This window comes from Coffea eugenioides, chromosome 11, assembly GCF_003713205.1.
Source record: "Coffea eugenioides isolate CCC68of chromosome 11, Ceug_1.0, whole genome shotgun sequence".
Taxonomy (NCBI): domain Eukaryota; kingdom Viridiplantae; phylum Streptophyta; class Magnoliopsida; order Gentianales; family Rubiaceae; genus Coffea; species Coffea eugenioides.
Window position 1 is genome coordinate 28,352,860 of NC_040045.1, and position 14,995 is coordinate 28,367,854.

Sequence of the window (14,995 nt, forward strand, 5' to 3'; positions counted from 1 at the left end):
GTGATTTGATGAACTTTGTGAGTTATTAGTATAATTTTTACTTAATTATGTTTATAGTTAAATGTACATTATTATTGCCAATTAACGACTGCTATAATCATGATTAATGCTAATTTCACTGACTGAGATATATTTGTTGCCTATTTTGATAACTTGGTGATTTTAGCAAATTTTGATATTTTTTATGTCATTTCTCGTACGTCATAATAATGGTCATTTACGTATGTTAATTGATTTATTATGACATGGAGATATGTCTTTGTGGTTATTTGTGTCAATTGGGATTTGTTATTGCCAAAGTTATAAAATATGTGTTAGTACATGTGGATAATTGAATCTCTTTTCTTAGGTACTATGGCAAGGAGAAAGCAAGTTGTCTATTCGTCTTCTAGCAGTGACGAAATGGAGATGAGTGAGGATATTGAAGATAGTGAGGAGGAGAGGTCATCTTCACCTCAACCGGTGAGGAGACGGCAAGGGGAGGGCACTTCTCGCAGTGCCAAAACTGCCATCTTTGATAGTGCCAAATTTACAAGTCTTAGGTATCAAGAGTGACCTGAGCCGCACGCTAATTTGGATTTTCTCTTTGAGATGCATGTGAGCCCGAAAATTGAGATGGTTTATCATATCTCGAAGGTGTTTAACCAAGTTGGTTGGCCGCCAATTCTCACATTGCCAACTCACTACTACCCTGACTTGGTGCCCAAGTTTTATGCCAACATTGATTACAAAGCACGTCACAATGGCGAGTTGGTGGAGTCATGGGTGCGTGGGCGATGCATTGTTTTATCACGAGAACTTTTAGCTGCTATTTTGGCATGTAGCAACCAAAATCAGGCAGTCGATCTGAAGAAGGGTTTTGTCATGCCCAATAGGCGGTGGGATCTATCACACGCCATGAATAGGTTTGGTCTTGAGTACCAACCTTTTAGGTCTTCAAGGAAAGAGACAATGGTGGCAAGTGTTTTCGAACCTTGTCATCATCGCATTATCTATATGATGGCACACAATATCATATCAAAAAAGACGGGTCATACGGATGTTCGAAAAAGTGATATCTATTTTCTTGACTATATATTTCATAATCGAGAGTCCTCCTACGCTTGAATTCCGTTGCCGAACATCATCATTAGCTACATAAGGTCTACGGCGAGGCGGCGGACTAGTTCATTCGAATTGGCATTTTCTCGACTGCTCTCTTTGGTGTTCGAGCGTTTCGACGTTAACTTGCAGAGTGTAACTCGGGAATTTGTTAAGCCTAGAACCGAGTTATCAGTTTCTTCCCTTCGTCGTTTGGGTATTGATACAGAGAATATTTCTCAACTTGCTCGAGAAAGGCGACAAAAGACACGACATGGCCGAGAAGAAACCGAACCTTCTACTACTGCACCTTCTCCTCCACCACAGTAATCGAATTGGCAGCGGCTCTTTACTTGCTTGGACGATATCGAGTATCGGTTCAGATGAATGGATACTCGCTTGGAGAGGATTGAGTATCACCTAGGCATTCCTCCACCTCATGACGGTGATGGAGATGAAGATGATGATTGAAACTGCACCTCTAGGATGGCTCTTATTGTTGTTTCCTGATTTTTTTTTGTTGTTTTTAATCTTTTGTTTGTAGGATGTTTAACTTGCTCTTTTCCTTTTCAATTTCATCTTTTGAATAGTGTTAGTAGATATTTGTGTTTTGGCGAAGGTTCGTGATTTATGGTTGATCTGGATCTCAGCCATTGCATTGGGGAGTATTTCTTTCTATCTTTTGTTGTTTTTCTTTCCTTACACATTGAAGACAATGTGTATTTTAAGTGTGTGGGAGAAAATATGTGGTACTTGTAGTATTTTTTGTATTTATTGCTTGGACTTGATGTTTGGAATCTGAATTGCACTTAATTGCTGTTAATCTTGGGTTACTGGCAGGGAGTTTTGTCCAATTTTAAGGAGAAACTCCATCAAAATTTTTTCAAAATCTTGTCCAAATTTGCAAAATTGGCCCAAAAAGTTTCAAAATTTTTTAATTTTATCCTAGGGATAACAAGTTCCATACCATGAGTAACCCAAATTCTTTCTACTTTTGAAATAAATATGTGTGGTTTGAAAACTTTATTTCTCATCTAACTTGGAAATAACTATTATGTAATTATAATTATTACATATATAGGAAAGTATATCTAGTAAAGTGGAGAAAATTATACCTAAGTTTTGCATGTTTGATGAGATTTCTTCTCTTTACTTGATTTTATAGGTTAAGTGATAAATAGGGTCAATAATTGCAATACTCTTCTTATGATTATTCTTTTGAGGGAATTTTTATTATCTTTACTCTAAAAAATAAAAATTAAAAAAAGAATAAAAAGCTATTTTATTCCAATGGTTCTTGTACTTAGTAACCGAGAGTTTTCATTTACAAACATCAACTTTCGCTGAAAACAGTACTCAAATTAAGAATATGCAAAGCAATTTAAGTATGTGAAATGTTGAGTAACCGGCGATTTTCATCTAAAAATGTCGATCTTTGCGTCAAAAGATACTTTCACAACTTGGGTAATATTTAATTATATGATATGAATAAATCCCTCTCTAAGTTAAATAAGAAAATGATCATGGGATTAAAATAGCACTTTTATTGATCATATGAATTGCTTATTTGTGATATTGGGTGAAGGTGAGAAATTGAGTTGAACTAGCATAATTAGGATATAATTAGCTCTCATTTACTTGATATTATGAGTACTTGAAGATTAATGAATGATTGCATAATGGTTGTTTACCTTGTTACCTTGCACATATAGAAAATGATTGCATAATGATTGCATAATGGTTGTTTACCTTGTTTTTTAGAAAATGAAGTTGAATGGTGCACATATAGTTATTTTCAAAAGTTTGGATCATTGTTGGTTTGTATTTCTTATTGCTTGAGGACAAGCAATGGTTCAAGTGTGGGGGACTTTGATAAGAGAATATTTTACATATTTTTAGTGTGTTTTATTAGTTAGTTTTGGTGTGTTTTATTTAGTTTTATAACTAATTAACTAGGGTTTTAGTAAAAATATACATTTTGTGGTTTAAGTGGCAAAAATTACATTTCTATGGATTTAAATGATGAAAACTTCATGTTTTTGTTGGGTTAAGGTTTAAATCATGAAATGACATGAATTGAGAAGAGAATTGGATAATTATTGATGATTTGAAGTGGTTTAAAGAAGACATGAAGTGTAAAACATTCAAATGAAAAAAATGCAAGTGAAGACAGTTTTGACATATTGTGATATTTCGGTAATATCTTGAGTTACAGGCATCGGATTGAGGTGATTCTTACATATTTTGAAGCTAAGAGATAGATCTACATTTGGTATGAAGACATCGAAATCTAGTTCATTCGTCTTCCTTGTCAAAAAGTCGCAATACAAAAGTGCATGTACATGGTCGAAAGTTGAGACAGAGTTCTAACCAATTGATGGTATTTTGGTACTATCTCGGTTCACAGAGCTCTAAATTAGATGATTCTTAAAGCATTGGAAAGCTAACTCAAAGTGCTACAATTTTCTTGTTGTGCACAAAGTTAGTTTGGCCTCTATCCTTGAGAAAATAGCAGTTGAATTGATGCCAAATTCACAAAAACGAATATGAGACTTGGCAATACGTGAGTTGAAGTCGCGTATTGTAGCCTGATTTTTGCAATTTTCTCAGCCACTTACTCTGCTTTCACACTACTTTTCAACTCAACTCCAGATAAGAATTTCAGCTGCACATGTTCAAGGAACCTTTTGGAAGAAAAAAAAAGGAGTTTTATGTCTTGTCAAAACACCACTTTTTGGCTCTCTTAACACTAGAAATGTTAGAATCATTAGTGAGGGGAAAGATGGGAGAGACTAGAAGTATTTCTCATAAGATTTTAGCATAGGAGCTTAGTAGTTAGTCTTGTTTTGTTCTCTCTAGCTAGAAATTTTGTGAGAACAATTGGAGATTTCATTGTACAACTCATTTTGTTGAAGAAATAGAAGATCATTGGGAGCTTCTTCAGTAATCTTGGCTAAGTTTTCTTTATCTATCTTTCACTTGTGATTCAATATGTGTTCATGCAATGAAACCATGCGCTTTCTTGTTATATATTATATGAGTAGCTAAATTTCTAGATCTAAGAAGTAGATGAAACTTATGGCCATTTGATATGAAGTGAAAATGATTTACACTTATTACACCTTGTATTAACTTGTCTATTTATGCATGCTTATCATTTGTTATTGCTTGATCACCAATAGCAAGCTTTTAGTTGTTATTATTCAATGAAAGTTGGTAATAATGATGGAACAACATAAATAGAGCTTGAGTAATAGACTCATGAGAATAGAGGTACACTTAATTGGATTAAATTTACATTTCATGAAAGAACAAGAGTAGATCTAGTTATTCACCATGAAAATAGGGAAAACTGGTCTATTTTAGGTCATTTTATCATGAGAATGGAATTTGGTAATATTGGAAATGAATCCCTAGTTGAACAAGAGTTGTAACACTAGGTAAATCGATTTACTTGTATCTTTTGTGCCATAAGTGGAATCTATATCCTTAGACTCAAGTATTTAGTGAATTTTCTCCAATGTTACCTTGCAAATATCTAGTTAAGACTAATTAGATAGTAGTAATAATAACTTTTCTTACTTCGATCATTAGTCTAAATAGTAGAGTAAGTAAGGATCTAGTACTTGCAAAGTTGCTCTCTGTGGGATCGACCCAATATTTGCCATAAACTACTAATTTGACCTGTATACTTGCAGTCAAAACGGGTATAAATCGGAATTAAACTTGTACTTATATCAAAAACCCGTCAGTACATTTATTTGCTATTACCTAGATATGACTTCTTGTGTTACCTAGATTCTTTTTTTTTTTCAGATATGTGTGTGTTCATCATTGTAACCCTTTAGAAAGTTTCTTGATTTCTGAGGTATGACTTCTCATTTAATCCTGTTTGTTAAATTGTTATTCATTTTTTTACAAGCTAATTCTTATCTTTTAATAATTGCATATGTCCTTCATTTATTGCGGTACTTTTCTTGATGTAGCTTTTAGGGGCTCACAGAAAGTCTTCTGATGCATTAAAGAAGTTCAAGCACAATCTTGTTGCATTCTACAACAATATTTTAGAGAAACGTAGGAGCAAGAAGTTAAGCAGCAAAACAATGGAGGAGATGGAATACCCCTTACTCTAAGATATATTTTTAGGTATATTGCTACTCCATTACATGCTAAAACCTCTACTTTCATGTCAAATTCTGTTCAGATTTGTTTCATGGAAGTATTTAATTGAATCAAACAGAGGCACGTACAGAAAACTACAAATATACATGAATTGTGTACGTGCAGTAGGATGAAAAGTTTGAACCTGAGGTAATGTACCTTTTTTTCGGCTAACCCCGTATACGGGGATGGGCGCCACTCCAAATTTTATTCAAAACTCCATCAGCGTACATCGGATGAGGCTAGCATTCGCTAGTAACATAATGACCTCGATGCAAATCTAAGTCAAGCGTACATAAGGCATCTGTATCCTATCTAGGCGGGCTAAGCCCCTTATATGCTCTGGAACTTGAGAAGTAGAAAATCTTTGACAAACATGCGTGGAGTTTGCTAGATTTGCAAGGGCATTTGCAACTGCATTTGCTTCTCTATAGGTGTGAGTCAAGGTAACCTGGCGACCCAGCGGTAATGTACCTGATTGTAATAACCTATTGTATACTTTTATATAGAGCATTTCGATCCTAGTATGGCCTAGAAGGCAACTCTGTTCGTGGTCAAGCAATGGAAGCCAGAGCTCTCAGATAACTAACTTAAAAAATTGCACAAGATGGAACCAAAAGTTTCACTGGTTTAACTTCTGTAATTGAATGACAAACCACGTTTAGTTCTCAGTTACAAAATGAGTTTATTACTTAGTCGAGATTTTGCAACACCAGGGATTTTATTCATCATGCCACAATATATATACTCAATACAATAGCATATTCAAGCAGACTCGCGCATCACGTGAGCCCTATTTGTAATAGCCTCAATTGAGACTTGTCAAAACACAAATTCAAAAGCCCAATAAAACATTTTCTTGAAGCTTTACAAATATCTTATTTTATTAATTCTAGAAGATCTCTTGGATTCGATGATCCAGTTTCTTTTCCCTCATTCTATCTCACTCCAATTGTCCACAATCAACATTTTTTTGGTCGATTGTACAAAAGAAAGAAAGAAGAAAGAACAAAAAGATCTTCACAAATAATAAAATTCATACTAAAATATTCACAAACTTCATCCCTTTTTGGAAAATCCTGAGGCTCGAAGTTTCATGTCTCTCTAATAATGATATTTTTTTCATGTTTTAACAACGAATAACTAGTGTTTATACGAACCTGGTTATATCATTGAGTTTCTCACAATGTGGATTGGGTGTATACATACCGAAAGTGTGGAAATAAAATCTGTGTTTGGACATGAGATTATTTGCCCAAATTTATTTGCTTACATCACCATTATAATTTCCAATACACCTTTTTATCTTCCCAATTATCTTTTTATCTCACATACATCACATCACAAAAAATGCTACAGAAAAAATATCTCAAATAATTTACAATCCAAACACAAAGATTATTTATCATTTGCAACGCTCAAATTTTCTAAAACTCCCTTTTTACATTGCCCCCATCTCTTCCTCCCCCTTTCCCCACCAAAAATCTTTTTCAATTTTGTTTATTCTCTACATTTCCCCTAACATAAACAAAACTTTTACATCTATCCCATTGAAAATTTAAAAATCACCAAAAAAATTTATTAGTTAACATCACTGACAATTAAAATTATTCTTTTGCCATCCTTTATTAACACTAGTAATAGTTCACATGATTATAGTATCCTAAAATATATTATTCTTTAGATACAAAAATTTTTTTGTGAAATTTTGATCATCAAAATCATAATATAGTATTTTTTAATTTATTTTCTTTAGGTAGTTACTTTAAAAAATTTTATTAAATGGAAAGAGACAAAAATGTTCCAATATGGTTAACATGTCCCTTAGGATTAAATTTGGAATCATAAACCAAACATTTTTTAATCTATAGCTTGAACTCTAACATATCAACTATTGGTAATATCATGTTTTACCAAAATTATTGTATATTCATGATTATATTACATATAAACCACAAGACTATATGCGCGGATCGAATTAGCATCTTTAAAATAACTTCCAATGAGTGTGAGTAATTAGGTCTCTCCGTGCATGAGTGGAAACCCTTGGCATGCAATGGTGGCTGGCGGCGCATCCACGGCGCCGCATCAGCCCATGGCGAATGGAAGCCCCTGTTCCCCAAGTGCGGTAAAATCCTTTGCTCAGCTGTTTTCTCAGCCAGCCGAATCACCTATCCAGGTGAAGCCAACAACAAAGTACAAGGGGGAGGCGGCTGTGATTTTCTCCAAAGCAGAGGCGGATAAACTCGCAAGTCCTTTTCACTGGGCTCTCGTGGGGAAATTTTCGCACGAGCGTCCAAGTTTGGAAGGGGTTCGCAAGTTCTTCTCAACACTAAACTTGAAGGATAACGTATCCATTGGGCTCATGGATTATAGGCATGTTCTGCTTAAATGTTCTGCCGAACAAGACTTTAATCGCATCTGGACTCGTGGGGTGTGGCAATTGGGAAAATATCCCTTGAGAGTTTTCCGTTGGACTAGAGATTTCCATGTGAAGAAGGAGTCGGCGTTGGTTCCAGTTTGGGCGTCTCTGCCAGCCCTTCCCATTCACTACTTTGACAAACATTCGTTATTTTCTATTTTAGCTCCAGTTGGGAAGCCGCTCTTCCTGGACTCGGCAACGGCAGCGGGCACGAGACCAAGTGTAGCAAGGGTATGTGTGGAGGTCGATTTGCTGAAACCGATTTGTTCGCGGGTGTGGGTGGCAGTTGAGGGAGAGGTTGGCTTTTGGCAAAACATAGTGCGTGAGAACAAACCCAAGTACTGCAGCATCTGTTGGAGATTGGGCAATTCAGTGGAGGAGTGCAGGAAGGATATACATAACGGTGCAGGGGCCTTGGTTAAGGGCAACCAATCGCAATTTGTATCACAGAGTGATGCTGCAGGGGTTGTCATGGAGACAAAGGGCAGTTCGGCTGCGACGAAGCCGGGGGGGAGGTACTCCCAGCAGCGCTGACGGAGCCTTCGCTCTCCATCCCTGGTCGAGATGGCAAAAGCCCAGCAGTAGCAGATACGGTAACAGGGGTAGTGACTAGGGAGGCAGAGATGACAACCCACGAGCATCAGCCTACTCCAGTTGCTGGTGTGTGTGTGGAGCTTCTTGAGGGAAGCGGGCAGGATGCTGGCGCGCCAGAGGGAGAGCCCACAGCAAGAGAAGGAGCCTCACTTGCAGGGGCGACGTGCGGCTGAGCTTTCAGTGGCAGTAGGCTTGACGGACAGTGGGCAGGATGTTGGTGCACTAGAATGGGATCAGGCTGAGCAGGTGGAGGCTAGAGTTGAGATCATTTTGGAGGGGTGCAGAGCGGATGTGCAGACTGCAGCGGGCAATCTGTCTCCGCGGCCTAGCAGCTGTCATGGGGAGTTGGCAGCTTCTTCCTTGGAGGCGCTGAATGTAGATCAGTCACAGGCATTGGAGCCGGTTATTAAACTCGGAAAATCAAAGGGAATAAGGGTGATTCTCCCTTCCGACAGGCAGCTACGTTCCACTTCAACATCCTCCAAAAACGGATTCCAGGTTCTTTCCCATGATTAATAGCATATTTTGGAACATTAGGGGGATTTCCAAACCTCCAAATTTGAGACGGTTGAAAAACCTTATCCAATTACATAAAGTTCAGCTGGTAGCTATTTGTGAACCGAAACTTGATGTTGCAAATATTGAGAGCATCCGCTTAAAGTTGTCATTTGATGCTGCTGTTGCTAACTTGTCAGCAGATGTCTGGGTCTTGTATAATTTTCCGTTGGTATGCTCTATAGCTGGGAATTCTCAGCAACATATCTCCCTGAATGTCCATCATCCATGGCTGCCTCGCCCCTTGCAATTTTCTTTTGTGCATGCTAGGTGTACATTGGAAGAACGACGAGGGTTGTGGCAAGCACTTTTGGTGGACAAACCACGCGACCAGCCATGGTGCATCTATGGGGATTTCAATGTGATCATATCCCCTAACGAAAAGAGGGGAGGTCGGCCTTTTCGTGCCTCGGAGGGGTTAGATCTTCTGACCTTCATGGAGGAGACGGAAGTTTTTTATGTGGGTTTTTCTGGCTCGAGTTTCACTTGGTGCAACAATCACCATGGCCGGGCTCGGATATGGAAACGATTGGATAGGCTATTGGTTAATGGCGAATGCTCTGAATTACCGTCAGTCGTGTCGGTCACTCACTTGGTTAGACATCCATCCGACCATGCGCCGTTACGAGTTTCTTTCACATCCCGTGTAGATGATAAGCCTCATGCGTTCCGCTTCCTGAATGTGTGGACATCCAGAGCATCTTTACTTGATGTTATTCGAACGACTTGGCAACAGGAGTGTCAAGGTTCTCTCTTAAGGATCTTATGCTCTAAGTAGCTAGCAACAAGGAGAGCTATCCAAGAGTGGAATAACTCCTCGTTTGGGAATATATTTGCAGTGTCTCGCGATGCAGAGGCTTCGGTGGTTAGGGCGGAAGCACGGGTGGAAACTGAGGCGTCAGAGGATGCTCAGATGTAGCTTCATAGGTCTCAGGCACAGCTCAACCGTGCTTTGTCAGTGGAGGAGGAGTTTTGGAAGCAGAAGAATCGTGTCAAGTGGCCCCGACATGGCGATAGAAACTCAAAATTCTTCCATGCCACCCTGAGACAGAGGAGGTTGCAAGAGGTAATCCACAGGATAAAAGATGAGACTGGCATATGGGTGGAGACGAAGGAAGATTTATCACGTGAAGCGGTACGGTATTTTTCTGATTTATTCTCTGCTCCGATAGTACCCTCGTTAGACTTGCTGCACGTTATCCCCGCCAACATCACAGCGGAGGAAAACAGGAGCTTAGAGGCCGACCCATCTTTCGAGGAAGTAAAAAAAACTGTCTTTGCAATGGATGGTGATAGTGCAGCGGGCTCCGATGGTTTCACGGGTAAGTTTTTTACTTTTTTTTGGGAGGTGATTGGTCGGGATGTCTATAATGCAGTTTTGAGCTTTTTTTGTGGGGCTGAGCTCCCTCGTTTTATTACATCTACTTCTATTGTCCTCCTCCCGAAAGGGCCGAACCCTCAGGATTTGTCGATGTTCAGACCAATTAGTCTCTGCAATTTCTTTAATAAAGTATTGTCCAAGATCTTGGCTGATAGGTTGGCTGGTATTTTGCCAAGAATCATCTCACCCCAATAGACAGGTTTTGTTAAGGGCAGGAATATCTCGGAGAATTATCTTCTCGCCCAGGAAATAATGTCAGGGATGCGTAGTTCGTACAGGGGTGGAAATGTAGCATTGAAGTTAGACATGTCCAAGGCATATGACCGTGTATCGTGGGTATTTCTCATGAACATAATGCGGCGGTTTGGGTTTGGGGAAAGGTTCCTTGACATGGTGTGGAGGTTGATTTCTAATGCTTGGTTTTCGGTTATAATAAATGGAGCGTCTTATGGTTTTTTCAAATCGAGTAGGGGATTACGGCAGGGGGATCCGATATCCCCCGCGTTATTCGTAATTGGGGCGGAGGTTCTGTCACGGGCTTTAAATAATCTCGTGTTACATCGCGGCTATAGGGGTTTTAAGGTCCCACGGGGGTGTCCCCAAGTCACGCATTTGGCCTTCGCTGATGATGTATTGATATTCGCTAATGGGTCTGCTCGAGCTTTACAGGATATTGTACGGGTGTTGAAGCTTTACCAACAATCCTCGGGTTAGTTGGTGAATAGGCAAAAAAGTGGGTATCTCGTCTATCCCTCCGCCTCGAGTGTTAGACAGAGGGTGATTGAGCGTCTTACTGGCTTTACTAGGCACCAGGCGCCTATTCGGTTCTTAGGCTTCCCATTGTACGTGGGACGGAGTAAGGCTTATTATTACAGTGAGGTGAGTCGAGCGATAATCGGACGAATCCTCTCATGGAAGTCCAAGTTTTTGTCTCAGGGGGGTAAGATCATCCTCATCAAACATGTTCTCTCTTCGATCCCACTGCATTTACTATCTGCCGCGGTAATGCCGACTTCGGTGTTCAGGGTAATTGAAAAGGTTTGTTCTGACTTTCTATGGGGTTCGACGGAGATGGGGGCCAGGTATCACTGGATCCGCTGGGACCAGTTATGCTTTCCGAAGGAGGAGGGGGGAGTAGGCTTCAGGCTTTTAAGGGATGTCTACACAGCTTTCTCTCATAAACTCTGGTGGGAGTTCCGCACGGGGACGTTTTTTTGGGCAAGGTTCTTACGTGCTAAGTATTGTGGGAATTGCCACCCTTGTCAAGTGGAGCTTCAAGTGGGCGTATCAGCAACTTGGAAACGATTGATCAATGTCAGCAGGGAGGCGGAGTTGTCTATGCGATGGTTGGTGAATACCGGGACCTGCGACTTCTGGTATGACAACTGGCTCGGGAATGGAGCTCTTTTCCTTAAAGCTCCAGTTCAGGGGGATTTATCGTTCAGAGACTTTATTGTTGATGGGAAGTGAAACTCGGTGGGACTTGCACAATACCTCCCAAGGGACATCACAGCTATGATCCTACAGCACCAAACCCCAGAGGGGGAGAGGCCCGATGAGGTGGTATGGGTGTCAACAACTTCAGGATCCTTTTCGTTATCCTCTGCTTTTCGTGAGATAAGGCCAGCCCGGAATTCCTCTTGGATGTTTTCCCGCATTTGGCTCCCCCAACTCCCTACAAAACTTTCTTTCTTTATGCTCCGTCTTTTGATGCGGAGGCTCCCCCTGAATGATATCTTGGGTAAGTTTGGCTTTCAATTACCTTCCAAATGTTTTTGTTGTTCCATGACGGCGGTGGTGGGGGAATCTATTGAACACATTTTCTCAACGGGACAATTAGCGGTAGAGATTTGGGGAGTCTTTAGAGCCCCGTGCGGTTTATGTTTGCCGGCAGTATCATTGCGAGAACGACTGGTCACTTGGTGGTTGTCCCTGCAATCGGATGCTCAAAGATGTCATGTTGTTTCCATCCTGCCAAGTTTCATCTGTTGGCATATCTGGAAGGCGCGGAACAAAGCAATTTTTGAAGGGGTCAAACTGACTAGGGAGGAGATTTGCCATGGCATTCTCCGGGATATTTCCGCAGCGGTTGAGATTAAATTTCGTCGTAGGATTGTAGCGCAAACATTTGATCGGTTTTTTGAAAGACTCTCTCAGCCGCTGCTAGTACGTCGAGTCCAGTTGGTCAAGTGGCAGGCAACTGGGAGGGGGATTTTGTCCCATAATACGGATGGGTGCTCAAAGGGGAATCCAGGGATGAGTGGTGGTGGAGGAATACTACCGGATTCAAATGGTCAGGTGTTAGTGGCATTCTCAGTCTCCCTGGGGGTCAATACAAGCTTGCGTGCTGAAGCATTAGCACTTTTAACGGGGCTTCGCGTATGTTTCCAGCAAGGCTTTGCGCAGGTGCGAGTGCAGACAGATTCACTGGTTCTAGTGGGTATACTACAACAGAGGTTCCAGTGTCCATGGCTCATTCGAAGAGAGGTACACCAAATTTGGCAGCTAGTCGCGGATCCTACACACTTTTCGCATTGTTTTAGGAAAGCCAACAAAGTGGGTGACATCTTAGCTAATGTAGGTATCTTGCATCCGCAGGATCATGTAAAGGTGTATCACCAACTGTGCTCTCTTCCACAGCTAGCAAGGGGGAAGTTAGGTTGAATATGCTAGGCTTTCCTTCTATTAGGCTTATCAAAGGATCGTCGTGATGACCGGTCCTGGTCTCGACATGTAAGCTTCTGATTGGGCAATAAAAACCACTAGATTATTATATAAAAAAAAAACATATAAACCACAATCTTTTACAATTTTTTATAAACAAAGAATATAATTAAGCTAGAAAAGTAAACATACATGTAATTTGAATTCTTTCTATTCTCTTTATTGCTATTTTTGTCAATAATTGAGTATAAATGATCCATCGCATAAAGTTTCTTTTTTTTGCTAGTACATTCTGACAATTGAAATTTCGTAGGTAGAGACACTTGGATTTTTTCCCCTTTTCCTTTTTTTTATTCATATTTTTTAGCACAATCCAATGCATAACAAAAGCAACAAATCTACTTTTTTCATATGAGCACAATATTTTTGGTTTCTGACGGGTTTTTAATATGAGTGCAAGTTTAATTCTGAATTACACCCGTTTTACTGCAAGCATATAGGTCAAACTAGTAGTTTAGGGTATATATCGGGTCAATCCCACGGGGAGCAACTTTACAAGTATTAGGTCCTTACTTATTCTATTATTTAGACTAATGAGTAATGATCAATGTAAGTAAGAGTAGTTGTAATTACTACTACCTAACTAATCTTAACTAGATATTTGCAAGGCAACAATGGAGAAAATTCACTAAATACTTGAGTCTAGAAATATTGATTCCACTTATGGCATAAAAGATACAAATAAATAGATTTACCTCTTGTTAGTCGAAGCATCCAAAAAGGGTTATTATCACTTTACCCTTCAACCTTTATAGCTAATTATCAATTTACCATCTAATGTTGTTATCTTTTAGCTAGTTTTCTCATTTCTGTTAGCCAACTCAGCATTTGACCGAAAAGTTGGCCATGTGACTTTTTTTCTGTGTCATTGCTAATTTTTAGAACGAAGATACCCTTAAGGCTTTTTATTTTCCTTTTTAGCTTATAACATTTGCAACTACCTTGATTTTATTTTTAATTCCTTTTCTCTTACAATGATACCCAACCCTTTTTATTCTCTTTTTTCTTAAATTATTCACAACTCCCTCAATTTTTTAACTCTTATTTTCTTTATTTCTAGTTTCTTCTTTTAATTTCTTGGTTACTCTAGCTACAAGGTTCTAATATGAAATTTTTCTAGACCTATCTAAACTTTTTGTAAGTGTCAAAAAATCATTTGGAACTTCTTATACTAGACGCTATTTTTCCAGATTGATAAATCCTTTTTGCATACTGTTAGAAAAAATTTGAATTTTTTTGTCGAAACGATAGGATTATATTGCTTGAGGCAAAAGTATTTACAAAACGAGCAACGAGTCGATACTTACATTGTGCCATTAGTACAGCAGATTAGGATTAACCCATTCTACATCTTGATAATTGCTCAATGCTTGAGTACTAAACTGAACACTTAGATCATTCATATTCACTATTGCTAGGCAAAAGGAGCATCTGCAAAACAAGGTACTTAGCTCTTGGATGTCCTGTATCAATGTTGTTGTCCATGCATCCATCAACTTTTCCCGTTGGATTTGCTGTAGAATATTTTTGTCAAGAACTCCAATGTTGACAAGTCTCCATCCCTGTTCTACTGCTTTGATTAGAGCAAGCTTGACATCTTCAGCAAACTATTGAATTTGGTTCTCACTTGCTCTTTCTCTCAATGCCCATTGCATTAGGTCTTGCTCTCTTTCATCACTTGCCACAACACCATATCTAACAGCTTTTCCTTCATTGTTCCATTGCACAGCAAGCCTCAGGTGCTTCCCTACTGGTGTAGTTTCAGCTCTTTGCATTGCAATTTGGTCACTGTATTGCTGAGGCATTGTTGTTTTACCTTTGCTACATCTCCTAGCTCTCCCTACTGCATTGTCGAATTCCTTCCAAGCAGTGCATGCTTTGTTAACTACCGCAGCTGGATCTAGTAGGTTACTGTTGAACTCTTTCTCATTCTTGCTCTTCCAAATTTGCCAGAGAATATAGGCCGTGAGGCTTATGTGATCTTTCCCTTGTACTCTAAGTCTTGCTTCAGTCACAAATGTCTACTAGATTTGAAGTTTCTTGTCAGATTCCCAATTCCATCCCATTGCATTGGAGCT

The 14,995-nt window shown here is 39.4% G+C and overlaps 1 protein-coding gene across 1 annotated transcript; it reads left to right on the forward strand.

Annotated features, from left to right (window-relative positions):
* The first annotated feature begins 8,359 nt into the window (after positions 1-8,359).
* LOC113752185 lies at positions 8,360-10,907 on the forward strand. The gene is made up of 4 exons (XM_027296317.1): positions 8,360-8,755; positions 8,859-9,558; positions 9,772-10,134; positions 10,393-10,907. Exons 1-4 carry the CDS (start codon positions 8,360-8,362, stop codon positions 10,905-10,907), a joined length of 1,974 nt encoding a protein of 657 aa, XP_027152118.1.
* The last annotated feature ends 4,088 nt before the right edge of the window (positions 10,908-14,995 follow it).

What these genes read in the sequence shown, in the direction of transcription:
- LOC113752185 (XM_027296317.1), top strand. Translation starts at nt 8,360, where the DNA reads ATGCTGGCGCGCCAGAGGGAGAGCCCACAGCAAGAGAAGGAGCCTCAC. An exon ending in TTGGCAACAGGAGTGTCAAG is followed by an intron (nt 9,559 to 9,771) that starts GTTCTCTCTTAA and finishes GTGCTTTGTCAG; the next exon opens with TGGAGGAGGAGTTTTGGAAG. An exon ending in GGGCTCCGATGGTTTCACGG is followed by an intron (nt 10,135 to 10,392) that starts GTAAGTTTTTTA and finishes CCCAATAGACAG; the next exon opens with GTTTTGTTAAGGGCAGGAAT.